This window comes from Diceros bicornis, chromosome 3 (assembly GCF_020826845.1).
Source record: "Diceros bicornis minor isolate mBicDic1 chromosome 3, mDicBic1.mat.cur, whole genome shotgun sequence".
Taxonomy (NCBI): domain Eukaryota; kingdom Metazoa; phylum Chordata; class Mammalia; order Perissodactyla; family Rhinocerotidae; genus Diceros; species Diceros bicornis.
The window spans coordinates 76,753,399-76,767,603 of record NC_080742.1 but is presented as its reverse complement, the minus strand read 5'-3'; the positions used below and the strand labels follow the sequence as shown (position 1 = coordinate 76,767,603).

Sequence of the window (14,205 nt, the reverse complement as noted above, 5' to 3'; positions counted from 1 at the left end):
TCTATTCCCTATTCCCAAACTCACCCAATTCTTGTCATTGCTGCTGTCTCAGTCAGAAATTGTCTTCTCCCCACTTTTTACCTAGCTAGCTCCTAATCACCCTTCAAGCCTTAAATGTCACTTCCTCCAAGAAGCCCTCCCAGATTATGCCTTCTCATAAATTCTAAACTTTTCTTTCATAGCACTTAACATAAATGAAATTACCTGTGTATTTCTCCTACTAGATTTTATTGTTCCATGACAGTGGTTCCAGGAGGGTTTGGTTTGTTCCCTGCTGCGCCTCCAGCATAATATCTGGTACAGAGTGGGTACCCAATAAATATTTACCAATGATGATGATGAACCCATTCATTTGAATTTCTCAACTTGTTCTGTCCATTATAGTAGCCACAACCTGCTGGTGGCTATTGAGCCCTAGAAATACGCTAGAATGAATTGAGATGTGTTCCAAGTGTAAAACATACACCAGATTTCAAAGGCTTAGTAAAATTTTTAAGTAAAATATCTGATTAATTTATATTCATTAAATCTTGAAATGATACTGTTTGAGATATATTAGGTCAAATAAAATGCATTAAAATTAATTTTTTAAATATTGCTACCAGACAATTTAAAATAAATATAGCTTGCATTTGTGGCCTGCATTATATATATATCTATTAGACGGTGTTGGTCAAGACTGCCCCTTCTCCTATCTGCTAGCTTCTCTTCATCTGTGAACACTCAAGATGTAAGCTAGTTGCTCCTGGGGAGAATTCCCTAACACCCACCACAACTGGGTTCTTCACAGTGCCCTCCACCATTGTACTCAAGGTGTATTATGGTATCTCTTAAGAGATCTTTCATTAAAACCTTCCAAAGGAATTTAATGAACAAATAAGTGAAGTCACTCCTCATTTCATTCAAAATCCATATGTTATAGACTCTTAGAGCTAAGTCTTACTTAGAACTTTCTTAAAATGGAGTAAGATCTCAGGAGTGAACAGAAGTTAAAAATAAATAGATAAATAGATAACCTACTTTGGTGAAGAACAAAGGATTCTATAAACAGGATCCTGCCTAAAACTAGGAAATATATTCCAACCACTTCCCATCGTCCACTAGGCTAAGGGAAATCCATCCACTACCCACTGAGGCGTTCCAAAGAATCGTGAAAAAACTAAAAATTCTCAGTAGTAGTTTAACTCTTACTCCAGAAAACCTATCATCCTACCTAAGCTATAACACTCCCACCCCCTCCTAAAAACTACTTAAAATTCAGCCACATAGTCTACATTAACATAATGCTTTGGCTGATGATGCATGCACAAAAATTAACGTTCAAGAATTTCAAAGTTGTGGTTGCTGTGGGAACCTTAATTCCAACTGCATGGCACAGATGCAGAATTGTGAACTACTCCTAAAACTGATAAAATTGGAGATGTATATTTACTCTGTGCAATGAGGCAGAGCTACAGTTACTGAGAGAACTTTATTTTGGCATTTCTAGGCTTTCATGCATTTAAATTCTCAATCTTACCACAATACCGAATGCCACATTAAATTGCCTTCTCTATGGGGAATAAAAGGGAGAGAATGAAGTGATTGGCCAGACGTTCAAAGAACCCATTCTATATATGTTTCTTATGCATGATCTGATTTAAAAGACAATCATGATATTTTTATTTTACTCTTACGGGTTGTCTGTAAACTCTCACATAAATGAAAACAGGGCATGAATTTCAACTTGTGAATGCACCAAGACATGTGTACGTGAAAAACATCAGAAAATCAAATTTCATGTCTTTAGAACTACAAAAGGGATAAATTTAAAAAGTAGACAGCACACAGCACTAACTTCAACCATGCTGTTCAATTTCTGGAAACTATCCAAACACTTGCCTGTGGCACTTGCTCTCACTGAGGACCCATTTCTAGGACCAGTCAACATAATTACACACTTTAGATATCAGAGGAAAAAACAGGAGTTGGAAAGATATCTATAAAAACAAGACATAACCAAACAAAAAAACCTTCAACCCCAATCCCTATTCCCAACCTCTCATAATTCATAATGACATAAAGAAAAGGATCACAAAATTTAAAACAAAACTGCCTACAGACTACCAACTCTTGTAGTTTTCATCCTAAGCATAATTTCTCAAAATGGATATACCCAAATCATACATGTTTTGGCAAGCACCTATGCTGCCAAAAGATCCAAGAAATAGCACAAATCAGCGTAACTAATAAGTATAGCTACTGCTTGCAAAAGATGAGTAGGTGACCTCAGAGCATATATATATCAAGATTCATTTTCTTCCTAGAGCAAAAACACATGGAACTGTCAAATCAAAATGACCAGTAGAAACGGGCCTTACTGCCATGCATGTGAAATACAGACCTTCTCCTCTCCTTATTCTCAGAGAAATAAGATTTTGTTAATAAATAAAACTCACGTACCACCTCACATATCCCAACCCTAATTCCTCCCGAGCCCTGTAGGGAGGAATGCCAGCACTGCCCATGCAAAATGAGGCAGACCAGTGAGTGTGGCTCAGGAGAAATTGAGGCCTGCCTGATGGTAGCCAGGCTGCGAATATTAGGAAATAATACTTCAGAGATTTAAAGTACTTGTCCTTTAGCATCCTCACATATACGTACTATATTTAACTAATTCTCCAGCTCCTTCCCTTGCCACCCTATTCTCACCTGTGTGTTCTCCCCCTCCAGCCTCGGTGGTCGGATGCTGGACAGGTGGATGGTTTTGTAGTCACCAGAGTTCAGCTTCACGACAATGGCATCAGCATTCAACACCTGCATCACCTGTGGGCGAGAAGGCAAAAATGCTCAAACCTGTTTTGATGGCCCAGATCTCATAGCACACATGCTAAGGAGCAAGGCCCACCACAATCACAAGGTGAAAAGTTAGATTAATAGCCATATGGGGTAGACCCAATATCATCCTTCGTGGTGCAACAATGTCAGAGAAAACTATGCTATAATTAGCAACCGCCAAAGACCTTATGATTTCTCAATGAGGCAGAATCTATATCATTCATAAAGATGGTCAATCTTTTTTATCTCTGCCCTGACCAAGACATGTGGTTAACTACAAAGCTTATGAACTGGAAATCCAGTCTCTATATGTTACTGAAGATTTAGAACTGTTTCCTTGTAACAAGTTCTAAACTAAAAGCAAAATCCCTATCTCAACATGAATCTAGGAAAAGAGGCAAGGGTTGGATTAGAAGAAGGTATCAGCACTAGATGTGAAAGAACCAAAATAGGACGCCCCAATAGAGAGCAGAAAAATCAAAGGCAAGTGAAGGGGCAAAAGGAATTGTCATCTCAGCGTGGAAAGGAGATGCTCAGCTGTTAATCTCATAGACAGAAACATTAGAGTACTAAAATATTACTTCAGCTATTCTGAAAGCCACCTTTTCAGAGCACTACTATGGGCATCTTTGTTTTGGAATCAAAAATCAGTAACACTGAACCCTACTCTCAGAAAAAGATTAACTTCCGGTCAGGGCTAACTTACAAGGATATCCATTCAAAGGGCAAAAGCACAAATATCCTCTGTGGAGGTTATTAGAACACTCCACCAATGTGTACAGAATAAAATTCCACTGAAACCAGGCTAGGACTACATCAGGATTATAATTTGAACCCATAATTCAGCCAGTAGTCTACAATTCACCCAATTATATGCACACCCTGTTGTTAGAAGGCTGTTTGGTTTTTTTTGCAAGCAACACTTTGCTACAAGGTAGCTATTGACTACAAACACTGTTACCACCCACTTCATCTGCAGAATCAAAACCAACTCTTCTAGGCTTCCATCAGGCCCCATAAGAAGCCATCAAGCAGCCAAACTAACCACAGGACCAGCTGCCACAGTGAGGGTAGACTCGTAAAATTCCCCTCTTCTTTTATGCATCAAACAAAAAGAGCTAGACTCTCCTTTGCTATGGTGGATATCACACTGATAAGTAACCTAAAAGAGCCCTCCCTAACTATTCCCTAGAAGGCTCCAGATGTTTTAGAACAAATATACTCATTTACTTGCAGACTCCTCCAAAAATGGCTAGTCTCTACCTTTTCCAAAGAACCAGCCAACTATATACCAAAAAGAGTGATTTAAGAGACAATCTGAAGAAAGAGCAAAAAGCAAAAACAAGTGAGAAATTATATGTGACAGGAAAGAGCAGGAGAGTGGGGCCATCAAACAGAACAAAAAGATGACAGCTGGAATCAAGCTGTAAGTCCATGGAAGGCTGATTATGGCTCATGAATGGGAGATATCCCTGGGTTTTACCACCATAAAGTAATGGAAGCAGTGTAGATAAAAACAGGCCAGTGACCAAAAAAGTACTGAAAGGTCTGAGAAACAACTAGGTAGATTAGGAGAGGGGGAAAATGATTTTCAATTTTCCACTATACATAAGATTAACTTGCAACTCTGAAAGCAGCAAAAAGCCAGTCTCAAATAACCACAGCCAATCTGCCATAACCTTTCTGACAGATCTGAGAATCACAAAGGCTAAACACTAAAATCTAGACAGCCAGAACCCAAAACTCACCTGGCCAGAAAAACTTGGTGAGGTCTAAGGGTAATCAAAAGCACCATCTGTGGTCACACCAGGACCAAGTCAAGGTCAGGGCTGGTTACCCAGGTATTGGTGGTACCAAAGTATATAGGACGCTCCAAATCAAAGAGCCTCTTATGCCAGCCCAATCACAAAAACATGTCCATAAGTGTACAACTTAAAAACAGGCCAGAAAGGGGGCCAGCCCAGTGGCGCAAGCAGTTAAGTGTGCGCATTCTGCTGTGGTGGCCCGGGGTTCGCCGGTTCGGATCCCGGGCGCGCACCAATGCGCCGCTTGGCAAGCCACACTGTGGCAGCGTCCCACATAAAGTGGAGGAAGATGGGCATGGATGTTAGCCCAGGGCCAGTCTTCCTCAGCAAAAAAAAAAAAAAAAAAAAAAGAGGAGGATTGGCAGATGTTAGCTCAGGGCTGATCTTCCTCACACACACACACAAAAAAAACAGGCAAGAAGGTATAACCAAAAATACAGATTCAGTTAACTGAATGAAAAAGAGTAGATCTTATTCCCATTACCATCTAGACACATTAACGTGAAGTGAAAATGACCATCATAATGGAATGTCTCTCCTACTCCCTAAACACACCAATAGTGGCTTGTACAAGTGACCAAAAGAGAAAGACGATGGAATGTCTCTCCTACTCCCTAAACACACCAGTAGTGGCTTGTACAAGTGACCAAAAGAGAAAGACGCCAACTAACCATGTCCCTATCTTTAAAAATCCCACATTTGGGTGAAAGGAAAAGTACTATAAAATGGATGATAGAACATTGGCCGGCAAGCTAGCCATGATACATGCTATTCTGCTATCCCACCCTAAGACCAAAGAGAAGGAACAATTCGACAAGGCCAAACCAAGCAAAATACCAAGTACAGCAAATCAATACTGTTCCTAACTCAAAAGTACAGGACCACTGCCCAAAAGATAATAGGGTAATCACCAGGCATCTCAAATGCACACATATCACAGTATTTCCCAAATCTCAATGACGGACAGAGGTACACATTGCTCTCACACCAAAACTAACTCTTATTAAATTGTCAATTGCCAAAAACATAGGGAAACTCCTACAATCAAGACATGAGAAATATCTAGACATTCTCCACTCCCTGGTCATGCTCAGAGAAGAATAAAACCAGGGAGAGTATCATAGTCCTCACACTTCACCCCCTGATCATAGAATGTGAAGATCTAAGGATACCCCTGTGACAAGTGACTGGTATTTGTCACCCCTTATAATGCGTTAGCAGCAGCAGCAGTGAATGGATTCTTGGAGCTGTAAATTTCAGGCCTCGGCAGCAGACTCTCTGCTTGGCATCTCCCTGATTAGAAACCTCCTCTTCAGGAACTGCGCACTCTGACGCTGCCAGCTAAGCGAGGTTTGGCTTTCTGGTGACGGTGTACGGTGAGTGCGCATGTGTGTGTCCATGTGTGTGTATGTAACTGAGGTTTATGACTTTTTATTCCTCTGTAAATTGTGTTATTACTGTCCAGAGAACAAGCAGCTCCTGAGCAGAGTCATGGAAGAAGTAATAAAATAGTGGTTACAGTCATGTACCATGCAATAAGTAAAATGCAGAGCGGATTACTATCCAAAGCCGGCTCATCAGCACTGTTACAGACCACATTTATGACAGGGATATTTCTTATGATGCTTTTCATCAGGATAATTCCAAGTATGCCCATATTGCTCACTTTCTCCACAAGCTACACAGCCCTAATCACTCCACCCCGACAAGCATCTACCAAATCACACACTCCAGGAGATAACCTCAGGCACAGGAGCAGAAATCTACACAGAACAAGTCACTAGCTGGACTTGAGATACATGCCCTAAATCCAGTTCGCTCCCCATTTCTTAAAGCCCAACTGTAAAAGGAAAAATGAGTAGTTTAATGATGACAAGTGTAGGCTACAGGCTACCACAAGTCAAGAGAACTGCAGAGCGCTGTCAGGGGCAAGGGACATTCATCCCTGTCTCTGGCCTCCTGCCACACTCCCCATCTGCAGAGCTGTCCACAGTGTTCACTGGATGGTGAAGGGCTGCTGCTGCTCAGTGTCTTAAAACCCTGCAGCATTGGATAAAATGAACAAAAAGAGCCTCTAACAGCCTCCTGAGCTACAGAGACCCTCAGAACAGCTCCCCAGGCACAACTACCAATACTCTCCAAGCTGCCTAAATTAACAATATAGTACCAAAGAGAAATAAAAAGACATTAGCCCAACGGGGCCTCTACAGGTGCCACCAGGGGGTGCTCTTGATGGAGCCACTGGGAATGGGACACCAAACACCCTTTCTACTCTCTGAAATCACAACATCAGCTGCTTCTCCTGCTCGCTAAGGATGTATGCTACGTCTTTTCTCCCCAAAGCTAATCCTGGAAACGCAATTGAAGCAACACCAAAAGCGGGTGAAGTAAGGAGTACAACACCACAAGTATTATAGCAATGGCCTGGAGTCACTATGAGATCCCTTCCCCCCAGAAAAGTACAGCTGCCACCCTGTGTCCTTGACAAGACACTAAGCACAACAACTTCCTGGTGCAAATACCTCTAGGCACCTAACCATGGTGAAACAGACTGGACACTATAATAGGTACCTGAAAGGAAACCAGGCATCAGACAAATTCCAATAGAGGGGCATCCTACAAAATTCCCAACCAAGACTCCTCAAAACTGTTAAGGTCATCAAAGAAAGAAAGTCTGAGAAGCTGCCATATCCAAGTGGAGCCTAATAAGACATGACAACTAAATTTAATGTGCTATTGTGAATGAGATTCTGGAACAGAAAATGGACATTAAAGAAAAACTAAGGAAATCAGACTAGCATGTGGACTTTATTTGATAATAACATATCAGCATTAGTACACTAATTATACTAAATGTACATACTCATGTAAGATGACAATAGGGAAGACTGAGGGGGGAGGGGGTAATGTGAGAACTCTGTACCATCTGCTCAATTTTTCTGTAAATCTAAAACTTATCTAAAAAATAAAGTCTCAATTTAAAAAGCCAAGTAAATATTTTTTACAAATCTTTACTAATTCAATCAGGTTATTTTCTTATCAGCAAAACCGTTTGCTAACTTAAGGTACAAACCAAGTCTTGACCTCTTTTTGGTACTGCATAGGCCACCTTCCTAGCCAGACCATCCCCAGAACTTCCAATTCACCTGAAAGCCATATGATAGAAGTAAAGGAAGTAGCTAGTATTTTTGTTCTCTCCACATTACCACATGAGAATATAATGGAAAAGTCTAGATAACGCCAAAAATATTAAGAAGTATCCTTGCTTAAAAACCATCTCAGGGGCCGGCCCCGTGGTGTAGCAGTTAAGTGTGCACGCTCCGCTGCTGGCAGCCCGGGTTTGGATCCCGGGCGTGCAATGATGCACCACTTGTCAGGCCATGCTGTGGCGGGGTCCCATATAAAGTGGAGGAAGATGGGCACGGATGTTAGCTCAGGGCCAGTCTTCCTCAGCAAAAAGAGGAGGATTGGCGTGGATGTTAGCTCAGAGCTGATCTTCCTCACAAAAAAAAAAAAAAAAACCATCTCAGAGAGACATGATAATGAATTCCATTCAAAGCTATGACTGGAAGTATAGCAAAAAATGATCAGGGCCAAACTAAATACACACTAGAATCCACTGTGCCCATGGACAGCTTATAATGTGAGCTCCAAAATTGGACACAGCCACCAACACTAGACAGTAACTACTTAGGGTAATCTCCCAGACAGAACCCTAGAGGGTAGGTAAGCTCTTTGAAAGGAACCATTTCTCATTCTTCTGCATCTTCTCAAAGCACCTAGTTTGAGGCTCTGTTTAAGCAATTAATTGGTACAGAGAACTAAGCTAGAGGCCTCGAACCAGGAAGGACAGTGAGAAGACTTCACCTCCCGAGGACATGCTGCCACTCCCCCACTCCCGCCCCAGCGTGTTATTCAGGTCTGTGAAATCTGCAAGGCCCAAGCATTCAGCAGCAGGGACAGGGAAGCCGAGCCACGTGCTCAGGGGACCATATGGCTACAAACAGCACAGATCAGCTAAAACGCCACAGGGAAGGCAGGCAGGAAACTGGCAAGCCACAACAGGCACAAAACTCTCAAGCAGGCTCAGCTAATCACTGTGAACTGAACATGCTTCTCTGCTAACCTGGAGAGACAAGGAGAACCTCCCTTGCATTTCCTTCCTTAAGAAGTGAAACTGCTTAAGCAGGGGATGAAAACCAGTCTTTTAATAGGCCACATGTATCAAGAGAATACATTGTTGAGTTTTATATTTCTCAGAAGTGAGACTCCTAGTCAACACTCTGATCTACAGCTTTTCATCAGTTCCAGAAATCACCCATAGGGCCCCAGAGGCACCCAGTTAGAGAGCTCATAGGTCACCTTCTACAGGCTTTTCAGGCTATTTAGCTGTTGCCTGTACAATTAATTCCTATTTGCTCAGGTCTGACAGTCACATGAGCCTCGGAGCAGAATCCTTCAGCAAAAACCTGTAGGATTGTCAGACTATGTTCATGAAGGCTGAGGGCACCTTAGGACCTTTTTAGGTTTCCTTGAAAAAGTAGTTTGGCATTAACAACATTTTAAATCAGGTAAAACAACTATAAAACTGCAGTTGGGTTCTACGTTATGAAAGAAATGGACAGATCATTTTTTCCTTTTATATTTAATGCTGATACCCCGTGTTCTACAACAGGGGTTGGCAAACTATGGCTCAAGGGCCATCCAGCCCACTGCGTACTGTTATAAAATAAAGTTTTACTGGAACACAGCCATGCCCATTCATTTACAAACTATCTATAGCTATTTTCTTGGTAAGGTAGCAGAGTTGAGTAGTTGGAACAGAGACAACATAACCCACAAAGCCTACAATATTTACTGTAAGAAAAATTTGGTCAACTTCTGTTCTACAACATATTAGACAAGGAACACACATAGTGGTATACACTGGTTAACGTTTCTGGAGAGCTATTTGGCAAATATGTTCCAAAATATTCCTAAGGAAATAACTGCCATTTACATAGAGATTTATTCCATTTTCGAAATAATGGGAAAATTATAAACTACATGAATATCGACCTATTGGGGACTGATTAAATAAATTATGGTACAGCCTTACAATGGAATACTACGAACAAACATTTACTTTGGTTCTCTCCCTAAATACCTCTAAACAAAATAAAAGGATTTTTTTTTTTTTTTTTTTTACATAAGCCCAAAACGACAAAGATAGCAGGGGAGAAGAACAGAGCAACAAAACTTTGGAAACTGGAAAGCAGATGGGTGAGTGGTAGCTGACTCCACAGACTCACAAAAGCTAAATCCTAAGCTAGTGGTGAGAAAACACAATAGCCAATCTGACTTATACTGCAGGCTTCCTCCACCCACCAGGACTAAAAAATTGTCTTGAAATCGAGAGTCTCAAGTGGGGATGAAAATGGGGCCAAAAACGAGGATTGGTTTAAAATCTGTGTGAGAAGCATCTGGATTTCAAGATGTATACTCTAAATCCCATACATAAGTCCATTGCTTTTAATCGAGTTTTCAGTACTCCATTCTTAAAGAAGAGAGACAATCAAGGATCACCAGATATCTGAGGAAAGCCTCTAATAGGAAAAATAAGGAACCAAAATAAACAAAGAGAATTAAAAATAACTTGAAGAACATAGACTATGCAGGGAGAAGAAAACTTTCAAAAAATAATAATTCCTCAGAAAGATAATAAATGATATTCATCTCTGAAATAAGTATTAGATGTTATTTTTTTAATAGTAATAAGAAACATTCAGAGAATAAAAAAAGCTTAGAAATTGAAATACACTATCATAAATGAAATAATAGAAGGGCTGAAAGATAAATATAAAGAAATCTAGAAAGAACAAAAGACAGAGATGGAAAATAGGAGGAAAAACTCAGAAGATCATTCCACAAAGTCAAACATCCAAATAATAGAAGTTCTAGAAAATAAGAGAGCAGAGACACTAGATGGAAATCAACAACAAAATAGTTGAAGTTGCTAGACATAAAGGACCAAAAGTTAAAGCATAATATGCTCACACATGGATGAACAAAGTGCATCATTGTGAAATTTCAGGATAAAAAAGAATTTGCTAAGAGCTTGTAGAAAGAAAAAGAAAATCATATAAGGATAAGGAATCCGAATGATTTCAGACCTCTATAAAACAACAAAAAAAATCTCTAATAGCTAAATGACAGTGGAGCAATGCCTTCACAATTCTGAAGGAAAATAACTTCTAACATAAAATTCTATACCCAGCTAAACTATCAGTCAAGTGTCATTATAGAATAGACATGACAGGGCTCAAAAAATTTACCTACCAAGCACTCTCTTCCCAAGAGGCTAAAGAATGTGTGCTACTAAAATAAAGCAGTAGCCAACATTACCCTGATACCAAAACCAGACAAGGACAACACAAAAAAAAAAGAAAATTACCAATTTGTGGTACCATCAGTAGCCAATATCACTGATGAACATCGATGCAAAAATCCTCAACAAAATACTAGCAAACCACATGCAACAATACATTAAAAAGATTATACACCATGATCAGGTGGGATTTATTTCAGGGATGCAGGAATGGTTCAACATAGGCAAATCAATCAATGTGATACACCACATTAATAAAATGAAGAATAAAAATCACATGACCATCTCAATAGATGCAGAGAAAGCATTTGACAAGATACAGCATCCATTTATGATAAAAACTCTGAATAAAATGGGTATAGAAGGAAAGTACCTCAACATAATAAAGGCCATATATGACAAACCCACAGCTAGTATCATCCTCAATGGTGAAAAACTGAAAGCTATCCCTCTAAGAAAAGGAACCAGACAAGGATGCCCACTCTCCCCACTCCTATTTAACATTGTATTGAAGTCCTAGCCAGAGAAATCAGGCAAGAAAAAGAAAATAAAGCAGTAAATCATAAAGAAGAGGCCACAGGATCCAGCAAACATAGTTCCAACCCAGTAGTAAGGCAAAGGAAACCCCAGGATAATGGTGAAGAAATCCAAAGATCACAGTTCTCTACCAGGGAAAAAGTGGAACTAGTCCAGACTGGTACAGGTGATAAGGCTCCTGAAAACTACTAATGGAAAGCATAAAATTAACAGATCGATTCAACGTGTTGTGAGGAGATTTCAAAGGGTAGAGTCTAGGGTTGAATTAATAAGTATGTAAAAAATATATAGAAATTTTAAAAATTATTAACTCCAGGGAAAACAAAAAACTGTGCAGGAAATAAGAAGTAGTCATAACATGCTACACGGCTCAGTGGCGATGGGCATTAAGAAAGTAAACAGCAAACATTAATTGAACCAAAATTATGATGTAGTCATATTGGAAGGATTGCGTAAGAGTCCATGCACGCCCATTTGAGTATGCGTGTGTGCGTGAGTGAAAAAACTAAATCCTCATCTACCATAGTGTGAAGGAAAGGGGTTATGCCTGAAACTGAAAAATCAAGAAAGCAACACAAACATTTTATCCCGAGGTATGGATTAGCCAAGAGCTGAAAATGGCTGCCTCCAGGCAGAGGGAAAATGGACTAGCACATTTCTTAAAAGCCCAGAGTTCTTTAAATTTTTATATATTGAAAATAAAAACTTAAAAATTATATACAAAAAAATACAGATCAGTACTACTGAAAAGTGGCTGCCAGTCTACAATGAGATAAGGAACTTGGACCAGAACATAAATCAACTACATCACTAAGAATGTTGCTGACGTTTTTTCTGTAGCAAGCTTTTCTTGATGCAAGAAGCAATGCCTTGGTTTACAGTCTGCCTCAAGCTCCTTAATCGTATCAAGGCATTTTGAGTAGGACTGGTATAGATCAAGGGTCAGCAAACTTTTCTCTAAAGGGCCAGATAGCAAACAGTTTAGGCTTTGCAGGCCATATGGTCTCTGTCACAACTACTCACCTCTGCCACTGTATCAAGAACAGCTATAGACAATTTGTAAATGAACAGATGTGGCTATTTCCAATTTATTCATGACACTGAAATTTGAATTTCATACAATTTTCATGTGCCACAAAACATTTTTTTCTATGTAAAATCCATTCTTAGCTCACAGGCCAGACCAAAACAAGTGGTGGGTCAGATTTCACCCACGGGCCATAGTTTGCCATCCCCTGGGATAGACAATATGTTCAACTTTGTTTTAAAAAAAAAAAAAAAAAAGCCGTGTCATAGTAGTTTTACCTAGTATGAGTGTACTTTTTTCCTTATCCTTTCTATGTTTTTCCTGTTTTAAAAACAAATAAAAATAATGCTAAAGAATTTCAAAAACAAGAAGTTTTAAAACCATTTATCTACCTACAAATACATTTTTCTCTACTCTCTAAGCAGGCTTATATCCACATGACCTAAATTTATGTTTCAGATTCTACAGGAGACTGGTTATTCCTCATAATCCTCAATCATATGATTTCTAGAGGCAATCTCCTCTATTCTGGCACTGTAATAAATAAAGCTTCATTATAATGAAAAAAGCCTCACCTTGTTTTAAAACAAAACAAAAAAGCAAAACACAAAAGACAAAACAGATCCTGGGATCCTAGATTTTAAAAGTGGAGGAAATGTTCCCATAGCCAGCTCTCCCTTTTCTAGCTATCAATAAAGTCATATTTAAGATAAACGCAAAGCTACTAACTAAATCAATCATCCAATCTTTGAATTTCTTTCTTCAGCAATGCCTTAGTTCCCAAACCAGTCAAGGCCCAAAACCCTTCAAAATTTTCTAGGTTTTTCTATAAACTCAGTTTCAATTGAGGAAGGGCTGTTAGAACAGTACAGGGTAGTGGGACCCTCCCGAGCCTCTTCTACATCACTAACATCACAGACCTTCAAAGTGATCATAGTGAAAATGGAAGGCCTGCTCCCTTGCTGAGCGAGTGATCATACTTTCATTGTGTAGCTATAGTCTTATAATACAGAACAGACTACAGGAAACATAAGCACAACCAAGTGAGTTTCAAGTAGGTGGAGCAGCCGTGACCAGGTTTCCAAGCTAGTACGGTCCTCACACAGAAAGGAAGCAGAGGTCTACTCTGTCTGCATCAAGGCTTAGACAATGCATGGGGAGTATCCCATCAGGGACTACTCCCACTCGTGTCCACTAAAAGGCATGATTATGGTGAATCTGACAGCTGCCTGGAGCCCAACTATAAGAAACGGGAAAGAAGCCACCTGAGCACTCTGTGACCTATTGCTTTGGGCATCATAAAAACGAAACTGAAGAAGAAATTCAGCCCACTCCTCAGAAACTTTGGTAAAATTACCATTCTAAGAGAAACCATTCCAGGATTTCTCAGGCTGACGGCGCCACCTAGTGGCTTTCCATCCTAAACTCATGGTTAGCCAACACTGGGACAGCCACCTCTCAGTCCAAGAAACGGATATTTAACCACTTTTAGTCCATAAAGACAAAGTTTCCAACACCTCTTGCCAAAAGTAAAAATGGGTGGGAAAACATTACAGCATTTTGGGAAAGTGAGGAGAACAGGTCTACCACTTAAGGTACCAAACTCTGCAACAAAGAAAAAACACTTACAGCACTGCTAATACAACCAAGGC

The 14,205-nt window shown here is 39.9% G+C and overlaps 1 protein-coding gene across 1 annotated transcript in view; it reads right to left on the bottom strand.

Annotated features, from left to right (window-relative positions):
- The window catches only part of SND1 (staphylococcal nuclease and tudor domain containing 1), a 420,486-nt gene that overhangs the window by 353,306 nt on the left and 52,975 nt on the right, over positions 1-14,205 (bottom strand). The window contains exon 10 of the mRNA XM_058529372.1: positions 2,692-2,805. Coding sequence (XP_058385355.1) covers positions 2,692-2,805 — 114 coding nt within the window. The remainder of the gene's footprint in view (positions 1-2,691; positions 2,806-14,205) is intronic.